Source organism: Moschus berezovskii, chromosome 28 (assembly GCF_049115385.1).
Source record: "Moschus berezovskii isolate FMDL1 chromosome 28, NW_MosBer_1.0, whole genome shotgun sequence".
Lineage (NCBI taxonomy): Eukaryota > Metazoa > Chordata > Mammalia > Artiodactyla > Moschidae > Moschus > Moschus berezovskii.
Window position 1 is genome coordinate 15461559 of NC_142487.1, and position 18442 is coordinate 15480000.

At 40.9% G+C, this 18442-nt stretch overlaps 1 protein-coding gene across 1 annotated transcript in view; it reads right to left on the reverse strand.

Annotated features, from left to right (window-relative positions):
* Nucleotides 1–18442, reverse strand: part of SKOR2 (SKI family transcriptional corepressor 2) — a 43076-nt gene that overhangs the window by 17090 nt on the left and 7544 nt on the right. The window contains exons 4-5 of the mRNA XM_055416827.2: nt 7523–7588; nt 7046–7144 (exon numbers count right to left, since the gene is read on the reverse strand). Coding sequence (XP_055272802.2) covers nt 7046–7144; nt 7523–7588 — 165 coding nt within the window. The remainder of the gene's footprint in view (nt 1–7045; nt 7145–7522; nt 7589–18442) is intronic.

An 18442-nucleotide genomic window follows, 5' to 3' on the forward strand; every position in this document is an offset into this window, starting at 1 on the left:
TGTTATACATGTGTCTCTCAGTGAAACAGTGAGGGCAGGCAGATATATTTTAGACACTTCTAAAATTTCCAAAGCCCACCACAGTGCTTGACACATGGCAGGGGCTGGTTAATGGATGAGGAATGAAAAGAGCACTGAAATATCCACCAGAAGGTCTGGATCTGCCTTGGATGACAGTTACCCGACTCTGGAGGCTCAGACCCTTATCCGAACAAACAAGGGTATGGAATAATGTGCGCTGTAAGGCCCTTTCCTGCTCCAGGGTTTTAAGATTTGATGACAAGGTAAATTGACTTGGTTGGGCTTCAGACACCCAGTTCTCTTTCCTGTGCTGGTAGATGGGGAGTGGGTAATTTTGACTTGCGCTGATAACAATTAGGAGTCAGGGACTGTATGAGGGGCTGGCATCCACCTGCCACCTCAGGATGCTCTGGAGGTGGGTCAAAGCCCATAGATTGGGCACAAGGCAATAGGAACCAGCATTCCACCAGCATCCTTAGCCCCGTGCCTGGGCCAGACACCTTCAGAAGCTCAGTGTGCTTTCCAGAGGCCAGAGTACACCCCAGGCAGGCATCCATCTGTGAAAACGAGACCTGCCCTCTGAGCCTTGGCAGCTTCCTCTGTCCCTCTCGAGCTCCGCAGTGCCTCTGACCAGGGTGGAAACTGAGAGGGGCGCCAGCGAAGCCTGCCTGAGGCTGGCTGTGTCACCTCCCTGGAATCCCAGGAGAGTCTGATTTCGGAGGAGGAAAGAGCTAAGGGCAATTTAGAGTGGAATGATGGTAACTAGCCCTTACTTAATTCACGCTCATGGCTCTCTGATGACATACAATACAATCCTTTAAATTAAAATGAAAAAGAAAAGCCATTAAAGTGATAGAAAAATGGTGAATATTTTTAAAGAATCGGAGTGAGGAAAGGTGTCAAAGACAAAAAGCAAGCCAGAAAAACTGATAGATTTGAATAGACAAAAATTTAAAGCTTTGATGTGACAACAAACGCGAACACAAAACACCAAAGTCAACATTTTAAAATGAACTGAAGCAAAAGAAAATTAGCAACATGATACAGAATTAATACTTTAGTATGTAAAGAGTTCACACAAACCATAAGAAAATGAACACATGAAAAGAAATATGAGGAAAGAATAAAATGGGCAATCACAACATATACAAAGGGACGGCAGATACAGGCAAAGTGTTCAATATCCCCAGCAATGAAAGAAAAGGAAATATGAGGAACCACTCTTTCCACTGAAGTTACCAAAGAGCTAAGAAAAAGATGATACATGGTGTTTCAAGGATGGGAATATGAATTAGTACAACCTTTTGGGAAAACAACATACAATTTTGCATCAAGAGCTTTGAAAAGATCATATCTTTGACACAGCAATTCTTTTAGGAGTTTATCCTAAGAAAATGATCATGGATTTGTGCAAAGATTTAGTAACAATGATGTCTAAAACTTGGATAAACTTTAATGTCCAATATAAGACTACATTTATAGACTGCTGGGTAGTCAAGAAAAGAAGTTCACATTGAGTGGAATAAAGGAAGGCTAAAAAAATAGTGTGTGTAATATTTTATTTTGTTTAAAAAATGATTTAATATGCATTAGAAAGGCTGAAACTCCAAAATGTTGACATTGGTTTTCTCTAGGTGACAAGATTATGGGTGATTTTTATTTTCTTTCTTTTATATTTCTGCATACTTAAACTTTTCTACAACAAGGATAAATTGGGAGATATAAAGATTGTTAACTGGCAAAAGAAAAAACTAAACAGTCTGCTACATTCTAAGGTGATGAAGGCACCATTTAACTGGGGATGAAAAAATCAGTAAGCTGATTTCTCTAATGAGTATTACTTAGAGCCCAACTATTTTGGGAAGATGACAGGATAAAAGGAGGTGGCAGAAAAAGCACCAAAGGCAGTCTGCCAGCCAAACACAGTGGCAACACCTGTGTTCTGCAAACATGGGCAGTCTGAAAAGCCAAAGAATCTTTCAAATAGCAACAAGAAGTATCCAGCCTACATTCCTGGCACTAGAAATAAGAAGAGGACTCATACAGTAGATCTAATTCCCCCAGGATAGACTTCTTATCCAGCAATAAGCTTTGGGGGCTTATTTCATCTACACAGTTCATTTTGTTGTCACTGCTTTTAAACGATAATAGAGACTTTTGATCCGTACCATGTTTTAGAAACTCCTTTCCCTCCTTCTCCAGAGGATGCCACACAAAGAGCAAGCAAAGAATTCTATGATTCTACTGATCACAGAATGAATCTAGTAACACTCACAGGTGAAAGATGGGATGACCATATTCAGATAGATGAAATGTAGTTGGGTCTTTTAAGAAGTAATCTTAAAAGGAACTTGGAAAATAGATTTTTAAATAAAAATCTAAAACGATGACATGATTAATACCTACCAGTTAAGTTTTTCACAAAGCCTCAGTCATTAGGCCTTCCTTGTTGTAAACTACTGGCCTTTCTACTTGGTTCTCTCAGTGCCATGAATTTGTCGTCATATCTGCAAATCGGAGGACTCAATTCATGAGTCCTCACTAATCTCCTTTATCAATGATCCAATCTCATCTTCATTATGAGTTTTAATCTCTTTGAATATGACACCAAAACACATATCAACCATTGATTGAGAGTACACTCTATGCCCACAATTTGCTGGGTGGGCAGCAACAAAAAACTCTTTCCTGAACTTATTTACAACACTGTCAGGTGGAGGGTGAAAGAATCAGTGAGGAGTTAACACAAAACACCAGGGGAACTAGGACTTCAGCAGAGTGCATACTGCAAGAGCAGGAGGGCTTCCTGGAGGTGGCGGGACTCGAGCTATGTTCCAAACAATCGGGAGCACCTAGACGAGGAACTGGACTAGAGAAACAAGGGGTGCAGAGGTGGGAAATGATGGGTGAGGGCTGTCTGTGGGGTAACGAGCTGAACGGGGGGAGAAGGAGAAATAAGCAGGGTGAGTGGGGCAGTTACGGAGGGTTTCAAAAGCCAGTCAGGAGTCAGATTAGTTGCAATATGATCAGCAACAGAGAATCACTATAGTGCGTGGAAGATGTGGCACCAAAGGTAGATTTTTAGGAAGGCTGGGCTAATGGCAGCAAGCAGAAAGAGCTGGAGTGGGGAAGGGAGGCAAGGACCCAGGGGTACACCCTGCAGCAGAGATGAGAGAGAGAAAGAAAGAGAGGGTAAGGGCCTTCTCCACTGGTGACTTCATTCTGCAACCTTTCGGCAGGGCCCAGGTCAGGGCTAGGCTCTGAGGTTACACTGATGGCTAGTGGCGAGAGAGTAAAATGACTAAAGAACTACAGCAAAGCCTGAATGCTGTCAGAAAGGAAGATGCCGGGTGCGGGAGGAGAAGGGAGGAAGGAAAGATTCACCAGGGAAGGCAGATACAGTGTCCTGACAAAATGACTACTGGATTTGCAGCTGCAACAGTGATCAGACTGGTCCTTAGTGGGAGAGTCTGGTGGCATGCTGGGGGCAGGGCCTCTGACCATTAACTCCTGTCCAATTAAACAAAGGATGTCACTGCAGGATGTGGGACCACTGTCCTTCTGTCACCTCAGTGACTTTGATAGAGGTGATGCTCCTGTTCATCCATGTCCTCCAACTCTTATTTCTACCCGATTCTAGATTACATTTCTCCCACCTTTCCTTAGGATCCCCTCCTGACTTCTCTTCGCTTGTCTGCTCAGTTGGACAGCTAAACAGAATTGTCTTGTATCAAAACCGGTTTCTGTCCCATCCTGCCTGTCCCATCCTCTGTAACTACAGCCTGATAAAGCTCTAGAAGTTCTGCTTTCTAATATCAGCTGCTTTACAATAAAACCCCTGTAGGAACATAAGTATTATACTTAAAATGGTAATAGTAACAATGACTCCCATTCTATGGATCAGTCACTAAGCTAAACACTTTATACATTTTAATCCTCTCTGCAATGCCACAAAGTGGGTAGTAATATTGTTCTACAGCTGAAAAGGAGGTCAGGTAAAAATCTGTCTAAGGTTACTCTGTGGGGAAATCAGCGTCCAAACCTGGAGACCTGGCTACTAACCACCATGCTCTGTATTCTAGCAATGCTTTTCAAGAACTCAATGCTGATGAATAATCTCCTCTGCCTCCCCTGCTTCTTCATCACCATCACTGTCACTGCTGATGCTATTAAGCACTTCTCCTGTGCTAGGGATGTTCTCAGACTTTAACGTGGATTCTCTCATGCAGTCCTCACCTTTCTATGAGAACTAGGATTATCTGGCCCGTGTTACAGTTTCCAAGGTCCTACAACCAGGAAGTGGCAGAGCCACAAAGTAGCTCAGGGGATTTTGACCGTGGAATCATAAGTTACAGGTGATAACTTAGCCTAAGTCCCCAGTGTTTTAAGGGAATTAGATTTGAAGTGACCTGACTGAATCCACCGCCTAGTAAAACACTCTGGTTGGGTTTCCTCTCTGCTTCCTTCTGATGTGGCTCAAAGTTCCGTCCTCCCCTTTCCACCTGAGCGAATCTAAATCTGTCTGCCAGCCTCATGGCCTCTCACATTTAGTTAACAAGCACATAATGGGCATTTGCTATTTTCACTGGTGTGAAATTAACTGCCTCTTTGTGGTGGGTCTAAACCATGCATTATTCAAACTTGGGTACCCACACCACTTCCTTGGTCAGTGGAGTACACTGCAGATAAAAAAGAGCAAAACTTTTCTGCTGTTTTTTAATCTAAGTGTTTCATACATATGGCAACATAGAGGAGTCATCTTAATTCACAACAAAAGGATGAATGATGGGTCTGAATGGAAACTGGGATCCCAACTTTTGAAAAAATAGAAACATCTGCATGTTTATGATAACTAGTAAGAAATGTACAAATTACTTAATTTCTTAAAATGATTTTATTTTTCCCTGGCTGGGCCAGGGCATATAGGATCTTAGTTCCCTGACCAGGGATTGAACTCATGCCCCATGCAGTGGAAGTACAGAGTCTTAACCACTGTACTGCCAGGGAAGTCCCAATTCCTTAATACAGTTGATCAACTTTTATTAGTGGTAAAAATTATGGCTATCCTGGCTTTATAGGGAGTTAGGTAGACACTCCAGGGACTCACTGCGGTCTGTATCCAGTCTTCTGGATCTGCAAACTCAACAATTAGATAAGGATCAGCTTAGAGGGGACACAAATCACTCAGTGTCTGTTCACTGCTGCAAGGATCTGTACCGTTCATCTTAAGGTACAGTTTTAGAAATTAGAGAATCCTGGATTATTTGGAAGCACCTGTTTTTTAAGGTCTCAAAGATATTTTTACAATGTTCCTTTTTTTCTTAGCACTACAAATGTCATGATGATCCTAACACACTATCAAGAGCTATTGGTCATTCTCCTCCCTTTGATCTTATTCTAAGCCACAGGAGGCATTCTTCAAATTCAAAATACTCAAGTATCATCATGAGCTCCAAACCTCCCTTGTGGATACTGACAGAGCCCAAACTTGGCCAACTCTGCTGTTCCTTGTGGCCGGTACTCTCTTCTATCATGAGCCCTCTTCATTTTTATCCCTGCTAAACGGCTGATCGCCGAAGAATCGATGCTTTTGAACTGTGGTGTTGGAGAAGACTCTTGAGAGTCCCTTATACTGCAAGGAGATCCAACCAGTCCATTCTAAGGGAGATCAATCCTGGATGTTCATTGGAGGGACTGATGCTAAAGCTGAAACTGCAATACTTTGGCCACCTCATGCGACGAGTTGACTCACTGGAAAAGACTCTGATGCTGGGAAAGGTTGGGGGCGGGAGGAGAAGGGGACGACGGAGAATGAGATGGCTGGATGGCATCACCGACTCTGTGGACATGAGTTTGAGTGTACTCCGGGAGTTGGTGATGGACAGGGAGGCCTGGCGTGCTGTGATTCATGGGGTCGCGGAGAGTCGGACACGACTGAGCGACTGAACTGAACTGAACTGAAACATTCTGATGCAACTTAGTCTGAGATGTTACCAGGAACCCAGTACTGTTCAAAACTACTACCCAAGAGGGCAGGTCTTTCAGTTGTGCTGACGATCACATTTGAGAAGCTCTGGTAGATCTTTGTGTTGCTACTATTAAAACTGTCACAATTACTGAAAAGTTTTTTTCCGGATATTTGCCTGTGACTCTTGCCCAGGAATTATCAACATGAGTTTTCTGATTTCTGGTTTAGTAAACAAAGGGTACTGACATGCTCAAAGTGCCCCAGAAAAAAATTAAATGTATATAATTTAAAATGTGTTTATATTATTTCCCACTTTCCTCTCTCTGGAGAAAGAAATATGACTAAATGAAACTTCAAAAAGTTTGAAAAACACTAATGTGAGGTATTGGGTCATGGATGAACTGTTTGGTCAACCCAGTACTTATCCAAGAGTGATTCAGAACATGACTGGAGAATTTTAGAAATCTGGACAGCCATCTTAGGTCTTTCTGAAATTCTAGGACTCTGGGAGCAGAACCAACAGTTTTTATGCCATAATTTCTTTTGCCAATAAATCTGGAATGGAATTTTAATGCTAAATAATGGATGGAGAATCCAAAACTACTAAAATTATACTAATATTAATCAATAAAATATAGATATAATGAATTATTAAATTTTAAATCTTCATATTTCAAGCACCAGGTAGCTCTCTAGCACTATCTGAGAAACGAAATTAACTGTTCTTTTGTTTTTCCTACCTTAGAGAAAAAAACACTTGAGTAGTTTTTTTGTTTTAAAAATATTAATATATCTATTTAAATACATCTATATATTTAAGGGTATATTTGCATACATGTTTTAAATGTACACTATATATATGCACAAACACATATCTACCAATACAATTAATACCAAAAGGTTCTTATAAGAAATTTTATCTGTGAGCTGATAAAATAAATAACAGGCTAAAATTTCCAAATACTAAAGACATCACAGGAAGATCATGTACTTACACTGGATTAATAAAAATGTTATTAAGTATCATAATGCAATGAAATGAAAGTTATTTCTTACTGAATACTGGGAAAGATGCATTTCCTTTCAACACTTGGAATTCTTGTTCGAGTCGTCTCCGTAAATCTATTTGTTCAAATAAAACCTTCTGAAGTTCTTCTAATAAAGAAAAAAAGAAGAGTCATTTTACTAATCTTTACAAATAACTCTCCAGAGAACTGTTATATGTGGCAATTTATTATTATAAGAAAATATTTTACTAGTTTAAAAAGTGTTGCATAGACATAGGATAGATTTTGTGCAGAAATCCATGAATATAAATCAATGTAATATATTATTTTAAAGTATTATATTACAGTGTCATGTATTGATTGATATGTATGCATTAATCTCAATTATATCCACCCAATGGTCCATATATTATTCATATGTTGCTTGTCAAGCTTAAAATATGGTGTAGAGCAAAAATATCCTCCTATTATCTCTTTAGTCTTTTAAAGCTAAGAGAAGTTCTACAGAATTAAAACTTTTCTTTACCTTTCCCCATATTTTCCACATCCTTTTTGAGTGAATGAGGTGAATTCGTCTCCTGTGTGTGTTCACCTTGTAAAAACGGAGGAAAAAATATTAGTTTTGTGTAGACTATTTTCTGCAAGTTTGTACTTTCACTTTCTATCTATCTACAAAACAGTGTATTTAATATAACTTCAAAGTGGAAGCCCTCAGAGCCAAATGTTGTCCTCATTTGCTCGTGAATCCTTCCCCTAAACCAGGGCAGGGCGGGGGCTTGTGACCGAAATGAAGTCAGAGTCTACCTACACCACGATAGTGGCTCCATGAAAGCAGACTCTCGAGGTCACCCCCTCCCGTCCCCCATCACCACCCAGTCTTTACAACGATGCTGTTAGAGCAGCAAAAGAGGAGGTTGAACAGTCGACATTTCTGGTAGAAATCTGATCAGAGTCCCTCTGTTTCTAGAAGCGAAGAAGCCTGCTGTTAATTGGAAGGCCCCCAAGACTAGAAGAAGCCTTCAGTCTGCTTGGGTTACCAAAATGGGCAGTGAAGCAGAAGTGGGAGGCGGCTTTAGCTGTCCGTGGGAGAGAATATATGAGCCTGCTGTGTGTGCATGCTGAGTTGCTTCAGTCGTGTCCGACTCTTTGTGACCCTATGGACTGTAGCCCACTAGGCTCCTCTGTCCATGGGATTCTCCAGGCAAGAATACTGGAGTGGGTTGCCATGCCCTCCTCCAGGGGATCTTCCCGACTCAGGGATCAAACCCATGCCTCTTACATCTCCTGCATTGGCAGGCAGGTTCTTTACCACTAGTGCCACCTGGGAAGCCCCCACTCCTTGAAACTGCATGGACTGTAGCCCACCAGGCTCCTCTGTCCATGGAATTCTCCATGCAAGAATACTGGAGTGGGTAGCCTTTCCCTTCTCCAGGGGATCTTCCCGACCTAGGGATCGAACCAAATTGCAGGCAGATTCTTTACCCTCCGAGCCACCAGGGAAGTGGTTTCCTAATAATTGATAAGTTGTTTAAGAGGAAATGAACCTAAGTGAGAGGTGTGAAACTAGTCATGTTATTTTGTACCAATCACATGCTTACTGATGATAATTTCTTAGCTACTCGTCTTCAACCATACAAACTACATTATGGATAGAGCTTAGATTGTTATTCTTAACTATTTTGCAGGGACTAACTAGAATGATAGCGAGTCAAGAAAGTGTACAGCTAAGTCATAAATTGAGTTTATATAATCCTGGTAGCTCAGAGGTTAAAGCGTTTGCCTCCAATGCGGGAGACCCGGGTTCGATCCCTGGGTCGGGAAGATCCCCTGGAGAAAGAAATGGTAACCCACTCCAGTATTCTTGCCTGGAGAATCCCATGGACGGAGAAGCCTGGTAGGCTACAGTCCACAGGGTCGCAAAGAGTCGGACACGACCGAGCGACTGAATGAAACAGAACGGAATCCAGAAAACATAAGCAAAGAACTGTAATCATTCAACTATCAGAATTTTTAAAAAATCTCAACGTGCTATCTGCAATTATCCAAATAATTTAATTAAGCTTTCTGTTTTCATCTGAAGAGATGTGGTGGTCCAGCAAATGTGCTCTGAGGAGGTCTCCTGAATCCCTCCCTCTTTCCCTCAGGTTAGCTCTGCTGTGTCCTTGGTGCTGTTTTTCTTGCAGCCTTCTGCACCCAGTAGGCAGCGTACTATTGGGGGCAGGTGCTGTGTCTTTTCTGCATGGCCAGTGCCTAGCACAGGGCTGGTCACATGCTAGGTATTCAATAAAGTCTTTCCAGCTGTCACTGAAAGGGACCCTGGATGGTCATGAATTCTAAATATAGCACAGACCAGATGGATCATTTTAATTCTCTTCTCATGGTTTTTTAATTTTCATTCCTCAGCAAGAAATAGAATGGAAGTGGTCCTGGGCACCTGCAGGAATACTGGAGAACTTTACTGTGAAGGTAAAAACTTCTGCAAAGAGGAAAGCAGAATTTCTTCCTAAAGCAGCAGCCTATAGTATCAAGGACAGACAGAGAAATCTTCAACATGATATTATAAACAGCGATTCTGTAGCTTACCTGATGGCTGTCAGGAGTATGTGTGTGCAGATGAGCAAGTGTGCACATGTAAATACAAACACACAAACATTCACAAGCATGTGTACAGTCGCAGGAAGGCGCTTCCCCTGGCTCCCCATTGTTAATAATATCCAGGGCATACCTGAGTTCCTTAATGGCAGCCATTTTCTATACCGTCTAGATCATATTTGCACAAACTCATTCTCACCCTCATCTTGGACAATACCTCTCTCTACAGACTTTTGAATATTAATACTTTGGCTTTCTTCTCCATATAGTAAAATGATGAGAAAATATCTGCAAAGCATTTTACATACATATCTCAATATAATTCCTATAAATTACTATTATCTAAAAGAAAGTCTTCCCTGGTGGCTCAAATGGATCTGTCTGCAGTGCAGGAGACCCAGGTTCGATCCCTAAGTCGGGAAGATCCCCTGGAGAAGGAAATGGCAATCCATTCCAGTTTTCCTGCCTGGAGAATTCCATGGATAGAGGAAGCCTGGTGGGCTCCAGTCCACCGGGTCACAGAGTCGGACGTGACTGAGCGACTAACACTAAAAGAAGAGCACATGAAGGCTGACCACGAATCACACACGCATAAATCAAGAACGCGTGCGTGCGTGCGGAGTAGGTTCAGTCACGTCTGACTCTTTGTAACCCTATGGACTGTTGCCTACGAGGCTCCTCTATCCATGGAAATCTTCAGGCAAGAATACTGGAGTGAGCTGCAATGTTCTCCTCCAGGGGAACTTCCCCACCGTGGGACTGAACCCACATCTCTTACATTTCCTGGACTGGCCACTAGTGCCACCTGGGAAGTCCCATAATCCAAGAAAAATTGTATTTAAAAATGAAGACAAGTTCGTATTATGTGTAGCTTTGCCTATGTTTACTTTAGAGTCAGCTAACCTGAGTGACTGAACTGAACTGAACTGAACCAGTTAAACTCACAGATGTTTCATATTTACATACTGAGGCTGAACAAGAAATGAAACAAGCGTGCACACATTTCTGTCCCTGTCTACAGAACATAGTGAGATTTCGTCATTCTACAACTTCCCCAGCCACTCAACACATGATTTAAATGAGATAGTTTCTGAATAAGCAACTCTAGAAGCCATTTGCTTATCACATTATAGATCAGTTTCTTTTTGATCTATTAATGTATTTTGTGGACTATTTCCTTACATTACATTTCAACTAGATAATTTCAAAAATTAATATATGATATAAAAAAATATATATCTTTTCCACTTCACAGTTAGTAAGTTTACATAGCTATGAAGCATTAAACAAATAGGTAGTAAATGAAAACGAAATAAATAACAGGGAAATCTACTGGTAACATTTATAATAAACTTTTCATCCATTTTGTGGAGGTTTTAATAATATTTTACATCAGTGTCTACTTTAAACAGATATTTTGCTACAGCTTCTCTGGAAAATCTTCCAATTTTGAGTTCAGAAGTTTCAAATGTCTCACTTACAAAGGGTTTTAAAAAGTGGGTCAGTGTTAGGTAAATAAGGAGCATAGAAGCTTCATCTGCCTTTTGTGTATCCTTTACTGGACCATTGCCTTTTATATATTACTAATTTGTGAAAATCAGATTCTTAATGGTGGTTAAAAATGACCTCTGGGAGCCTGGATATATTTGTTCACTACTACTGCTAATGTTTTCCATCTGGTTAAAAGAAAAGAAAGCAGTCTAATACTAGATTAAATAAACGAGATTTAGTTGACAATGAGCTTCCCATTTTTGTAAATATTCCATCAGGTTAAATGCATTTTACTTTTCCAAAAGTAATGAATGGGTTTGGAGACATCCCAAAACTAAAATGCTTACTATCTTTCCATTATATTCCCCCTTAAAAAAAATAAAAAGTTACACAAAGGCCAGGGTGAGGGGGGCGTAAGATCTTAATTATAAAGAAAATGGTTGAAAATAGCTTAAAGTTGGAGAATGATGGATAATTTGGGCATAAAATCCATCCTGTGGATGGACGCGATGAAGAGCCACGGCTCTGGATGAGTCTACACAAATGCACATTCATGGCGTTGCCTGTGAAGCCTGCTCGCCCCAGGAGGGTAGAGACAGCGCGATCGCACATCAGAGAAACTACACTTCTGCTGAGTGCAGTGGAGCCCAGAGAGCCTGGAGCCGCATGGTTCCTGCTTCCCTGGTCTCTCCAGGGTCCTCTGGGACCAGGCAGTCCTACATCTGAACCCGACCCTTGGTTCTGCCCTCACTCACACAGCCATCAGAGATTGGAAGTACAAGAGAGATGGATGTGAGAATTCGCCATGCCAAAGCAGGCATGAGCAGTAAACGGCAGATGAAGGGGGAACTGGAGTATCCAAAGGGGGGAAAAACCTGAAAAAAGCCAATAGATTGACCGGGGCTACATTTCAAGGCACAGTGGTAATGACTTTCTGTTAAACACCATGGCACACCTCTGCTTACAGACCCTGCGGTGGTCCCCTGCGGTCTACAATGCATGATCCACTGCAGGTTCTCCAGTAACCCTGTCCCATCCAGCCCCACCAACCTGAATTTCTCTGTCACTAAGCACAAACCCTTTCCCCAAGGCAGACTTTTATTTCCCACATCTGCTGGCTCTGTGGTTTCTCTTCCCTAAGGTGCACCCCCGCTAGTCCATCCAATATCAGAAGTCCCCCAAGTGGCACTGACTCTTTCCTATGCTAGTTTGGTCTTCCTTAGCTAGAAAATCTGCTTTCTGAAGGCAGAGGAATCCTGCCCTACAGGTAACCCCCAATTGCCTCTGCTCTAGGGAAGAGTACAGGTACATTCCACAAATGCTTGTACTTCATTTAATCCAATCTGCTTTCTAAAAGAAATACCAATTAATGTTATTGTAAAACTCCAATTATCATAATGTTTTTCAAGCACTAACTCATTCCTACAGACCAAAAAAGCATATTTTGATCCATTGTACAGTCGAAGATTTACTCTATATTTTCAGTTTACTGCAGAAGTTTGTGATTATTTCAATTTTTGTTTCTATCTGACATTTGGAAATTTTCTTCCAGGGACAAACAAAAATAGCACTGAATGTTAACCAAGACATGAAAATGCTAATTCACAGGCATGTCTGCTGTGGCCGCCAGCTGCAAAAAAATCTTACATTTTTAGAGCTCATTTAATTTGAAGAGCCAAATGAGGAGGTCAGATAACCTGTTCTGTTTGTTGGTGGTTGTGAGATGGGAGGAAAAGTTGATTAAAAAGATATTATGTTCTCAAGCTAAACTTAAATTCAATAAATAAGATCATTTAAGTCTTGTATCCTGTATGTGTACAGGGCATCTAAGTACATAGGGTAGAGTATAAAATGCCTGACATTTGGATGAAGAGTAAAATTGCTGGCCTTTGCCTGTCCCTCCTCTGGAAATACATCCTCCTTCCTTCTCCTTTCAACCCCACTCTGTTTCCTACTCCTCATCTTGGCTGTCTCCCTTTTAAAGTCTCCTTTGAGCCTGAAACCAGCACTCAGTGGCACCACCCCAGCCAGCAGCCCCAGGGGTTAGCAAGTTGCTTGTCTTTGAAAGGTCCTCTCTGTTCCCCCAGGATGGTTGCTGACAACAATTGATGAAAAACATTTCGAGAAAATACATTTCAGAAAATGCACACTGAAGGGTAAATTTAGTCAATGAAACTATTTTGGTTTGGGGCTATGTCTATACATGAGACACACATGCATCCTAACATTTGGATGAGGAATAAAAATTTTCATCCTATGTTTTTGTCATTCATGGGGACTCCTGTGCTACCACATGTGTTCTGGTGCAGGGAAGCGGACCCTGGAAGAGAAGGCAAGATGTGTGCGCAAAGCTTCTTGTCTGCACACAGTTCCCGGGGCACTGTCATGCCCTCTGGGCTGGGCTGAGGTCCCGCCCTCTGCCTCCCGGCAGCCCCAGCACAGGCCTGGCATCTGTTGATTGAGAGATTCTTCTTATGTATGTTTTACTTGCAAAGAAACACTGAATTTTCATAATTAATCTTAGTTTTATAATCTAATGTTAAGACTTCTGGAAGTTAATTTTTTGCTTCCCTGGTGGCTCAGAGGTTAAAGCGTCTGCCTCCAATGCGGGAGACCCGGGTTCGATCCCTGGGTTGGGAAGATCCCCTGGAGAAGGAAACGGTAACCCACTCCAGTATTCTTGCCTGGAGAATCCCATGGACGGAGAAGCCTGGTAGGCTACAGTCCACGGGGTCGCATAGAGTCGGACACGACTGAGCGACGGAACGGAACAATCTATCTTAGAGGTACAATTTGGATGCGGTCAAAGTTAATCTACAATTTATATAACTGGTACTTTGAACAATGATCAAGATTTAGCACAATGTATGGTTTAGAGAGGTTTTTAAGAACATTTTGCATTAAGGCATTAAAAAATCAATTACACAGAAAGCAAGGTTAAGTAATTTTCTCCTCTATCATTGGGACGTGGACTTGTGTTAATTTCTTGGTGTTAAAAGTCTACATTAAACTCCTCCCCTGTGACTTTTGGCACTGTAGTGAGGTCACAGAACAGAAGAAAAAAGAAAATCAATACCACTGGAGAGGGGATGCTACAAAATGAGCTAACTAAATATTAACTCCACTAACCAAAAGGAAATGGTAACCCACTCCAGTATTCTTGCCTGGAGAATCCCATGGACGGAGAAGCCTGGTAGGCTACAGTCCACGGGGTCGCAAAGAGTCGGACACGACTGAGCGACTGAACGGAACGGAACGGAACGGAACCAAAAAGAACGAACAAGAGCAAGATTAATATCGGTGGGTTTATAGTTTGTGATCAAAATTTATCGTGCTTCTTGAATCAGCATATCAAATTTTTCTGATTAGTGAATTGTGAGTTTGAATTCTCTTGAGTTCTAGAACTTGTCAATTAATGCTATTCTAAATTTTTTTTCTGAAGAGTTTTAAATTGTCCTTCTCTGTCTCCTTGAGTTTCATATATCTTATTAAAAACCACAAAAAGAAAATGTTTCCATAAATAAAAAGAAATTTATATCTGAAATATGAGGATTAGTTCATTTCAAATACATATATTTAAATACTTCAAGTCATTGTTCATAAAAATGTTGGTAGTAATTTAGAGGTATATAAACTGAGACCCAAAGTAGTCAAAGACAACCCAAAGTTGTCTAGTAGGTGAGAGAATTAAAACTCAGATCTACCAGTCTATGCTTTTTAGAAATTTTCTTCTACTTTTATTAAAAAAAAAAATCATGAGCATGTTTTAAAATAGAATGGAATAATAAATCAGAGTGCCTCATTTGCTATACATTCATGAGAAATGTAACTGTTTCTTACTATTCTCAGGAATCCGTCCATAGCATATTAAGTACACTAGAGAATCATACCAGTGAAAATCAAATTGATTTTAAAACTTCTATACATATAACAAGATGCAGCCACGCTGAGAGTCCAATGGTGCTGGCGTTTCTACACAATGAAAGGATTGAAATCGGGATGACTCCACTTCACGTGATTTCCTTGACCTGCAATAGCTTTCAGATGTCTCACCGGCTTACCCCACTGCATTCAATTTCAAATCACTTAACTTCACTGAAGTTATTCAAAAAGGATATGCAAAACTTGACTCTGGGATTGCAAACAAAATGCTGTCATTTATACTTTTGAGTAGGTAATATTTTGACCAAACTGGCATCCCCCTAATCTTATATTATTACTTGGCTTTAAAGCCATGGGTCTTATTTTATTTTTTTATTAATTTTTTTTCTAAATTTAATAAATGGTACAAAGCACAATGCCATAAACATTAACAGTTAAAATATCACCAAATTAAAAAAATACTATAGAATACACAGTTGCAAAAAGCTACATTAAGTTATTTTACAACTGCCTCAAGCTGCAAAAAGAAAAAAAACCCCAATGCCTTACCTAAGTTATCCCTCTCTCAAAATAATGCCATTTATATTATAAACCATGAGCTCCCCATCAAAAGACGGAAACTGCTTTTGTTAATTCATATATATATATATATATATATATATACACGACTGTATCACTTTGCTATACACCTGAAACAAACACAACACTATAAATAAAATATAGTACCTGGGTCTTATTTTAAAGAGAACTATAGATAAAGGTTCTGGATTCTGGGTGATTCTGGCTGCTTAAAACTTTGTTTGGTCCCTCTAATTACAAAGAAGTATAATATGTGGTATAAGTACGGTTCAGTTCAGTTCAGTTCAGTCGCTCAGTCGTGTCCGACTCTTTGTGACCCCATGAATCACAGCACGCCAGGCCTTCCTGTCCATCACCAACTCCCGGAGTTCACTCATACTCATGTCCATCAAGTCGGTGATGCCATCCAGCCATCTCATCCTCTGTCATCCCCTTCTCCTCCTGCCCCCAATCCCTCCCAGCATCACAGTCTTTTCCAGTGAGTCAATTCATCGCATGAGGTGGCCAAAGTATTGGAACTTCAGTTTCAGCATCAGTCCTTCCAATGAACACCCAGGATTGATCTCCTTTAGGATGGACTGGCTGGATCTCTTTGCAGTCCAAGGGACTCTCAAGAGTCTTCTCCAACACCACAGTTCAAAAGCATCAATTCTTTGGTGATCAGCTTTCTTCACAGTCCAACTCTCACATCCATATATGACCACTGGAAAAACCATAGCCTTGACTAGACAGGCTTTGGTTGGCAAAGTAATGTCTCTGCTTTTTAATATGCTATCTAGGTTGGTCATAACTTTCCTTCCAAGGAGTAAGCGTCTTTTAATGTCATGGCTGCAATCAGCACCTGCAGTGATTCTGGAGCCCAAAAATATAAAGTCTGACACTGTTTCCACTGTTTCCCCATCTATTTCCCATGAAGTGATGGAACCAGATGCCATGATCTTAGTTTTCTGAATGTTGAGCTTCAAGCCTAAGGTTAATGACCACTAATAGGAAGGGTTTAAAGAAATCATTTAAAAATGTAATTTCTTTGAAATTGGTGAAAAGTAACAGTTACCAAGGACTTCCCTGGTGGCTCAGCTGGTAATGAATCCACCTGCAATGCAGGAGACCCAGGTTCGATACCTTGGTTGGGAAGATCCCCTGGAGAAGGGAATGGCTATCTACTCCAATATTCTTGCCTGGAGAATTCCATGGACAGAGAAGCCTGGTGGGCTACAGTCCATGGGGTCGAAAAGAATAGGACACAACTGAGCGACTAACACTCACTTTCACTCAACAGTTACCAACAGGGCTGAAAGGTGGAACAAAGGCCAAACTTAATTAAAATGGTGAACTAAAAAAAATGAACTAGAACTAAGTATTGCTGCTAAACTGAATCTGTACTAGGGACAAACTGAAGCAAGTCTTTATGTTTAGAAAAAGGTCAGAAATTTCCTGATAAACTATAATTATGATTGTCATGGGAGTGAAAAATTCATGTAAAAATCAAAAATTGCATACTGATTTATTAGATAGTTTAAAAAGACATTTCATTATTCTATGTTATACTGTATGCGCACAGAAATAAAATACTGATATTATCCAATAATGATGATTGAATTAAACACTGGCTAAAGAGACATATGGCTATATAAATCTCATTGGATGTTATATTGTTTTAGATTACTACAGTATTCATACTGTCTTATAACTCATACATTTCCTCTTTTTTATTGAAAGTAACTTGAGAGCAGGGACTAGTATTGATTCTATCTCTGAATCTCTAGAGCCTGGAGAAATAGCTAGCATACAGTAGGTGTCAAAAGACGTTTGCTCCTTGGAAGAAAACCTAGACAGCATATTAAAAAGCAGAGAAATTACCTTGCCAACAAAGATCTGTCTAGTCAAGCTATGGTACTTCTAGCAGTCACGTATGGATGCGAGAGTTGGACTATAAAGAAAGCTGAGCGCTGAAGAATTGATGCTTTTGAAATGTGGTATTGGAGAAGACTCCTGAGAGTCCCTTGGACTGCGAGGAGATTCAACCAGTCCATCCTAAAGGAAATCAGTCCTGAATATTCACTGGAAGGACTGATGCTGAAGCTGAAACGCCAATACTTTGGCGCACAGGTAGATGCGAAGAACTGACTCATCTGAAGAGACTTTGATGCTGGGAAAGATTGAAGCTGGGAAGAGAAGGGGATGACGGAGGATGAGATGGTTGGATGGCATCACTGACTCAATGCACCTGAGAGCTCTGGGAGTTGGTGATGGACAGGGAAGCCTGGCGTGCTGCAGTCCATGGGGGTCACAAAGAGTCGGACATGACTGAGCGACTGAACAGCAGGTGTTCTGAAATATTTGGGGAGTAATTGAGTAAATAAACAAATGAATGCTATCATGTACATGTGGATGTTAACAGTTGTTACATGGGGAAAAATAACTCCATTCACCAGCAAGGTGTTCTGGATAAAGCAGTCTATTGCTACCACTCCACTTCATCACAAGGCTTCATAATTTTTTTTGGTTCATCTGATTTTTGACACTTGGCTAAATGAATGGATTCTTGGAGTTTGATCTTAAGTAAGTACCTTAATACCCAAACAGGCCAACTGGGGCCTTCCAAGTGGCTCAGTGGTAAAGAATCCGCCTGCCAGTGCAGGAGACGCAAGAGATGCGGGCTTGATCCCTGGGTCAGGAAGATCCCTTGGAGGAGGAAATGGCAACCCACTCCAGTATATCTTGCCTGAAAAATTTTATGGACAGAGGAGCATGGTGGTTGCAGAGTTGGACATGACTGAGCGAATAAGCTTGCACATGTAGGTCAACTGAGTGACCGTTTTGGGATGTTCTCCAATGTGCATTCCATTGTGAAGACCATGAGTTGATCTTCCCTATGAGCATGGACAGCCAAAAGTACAGC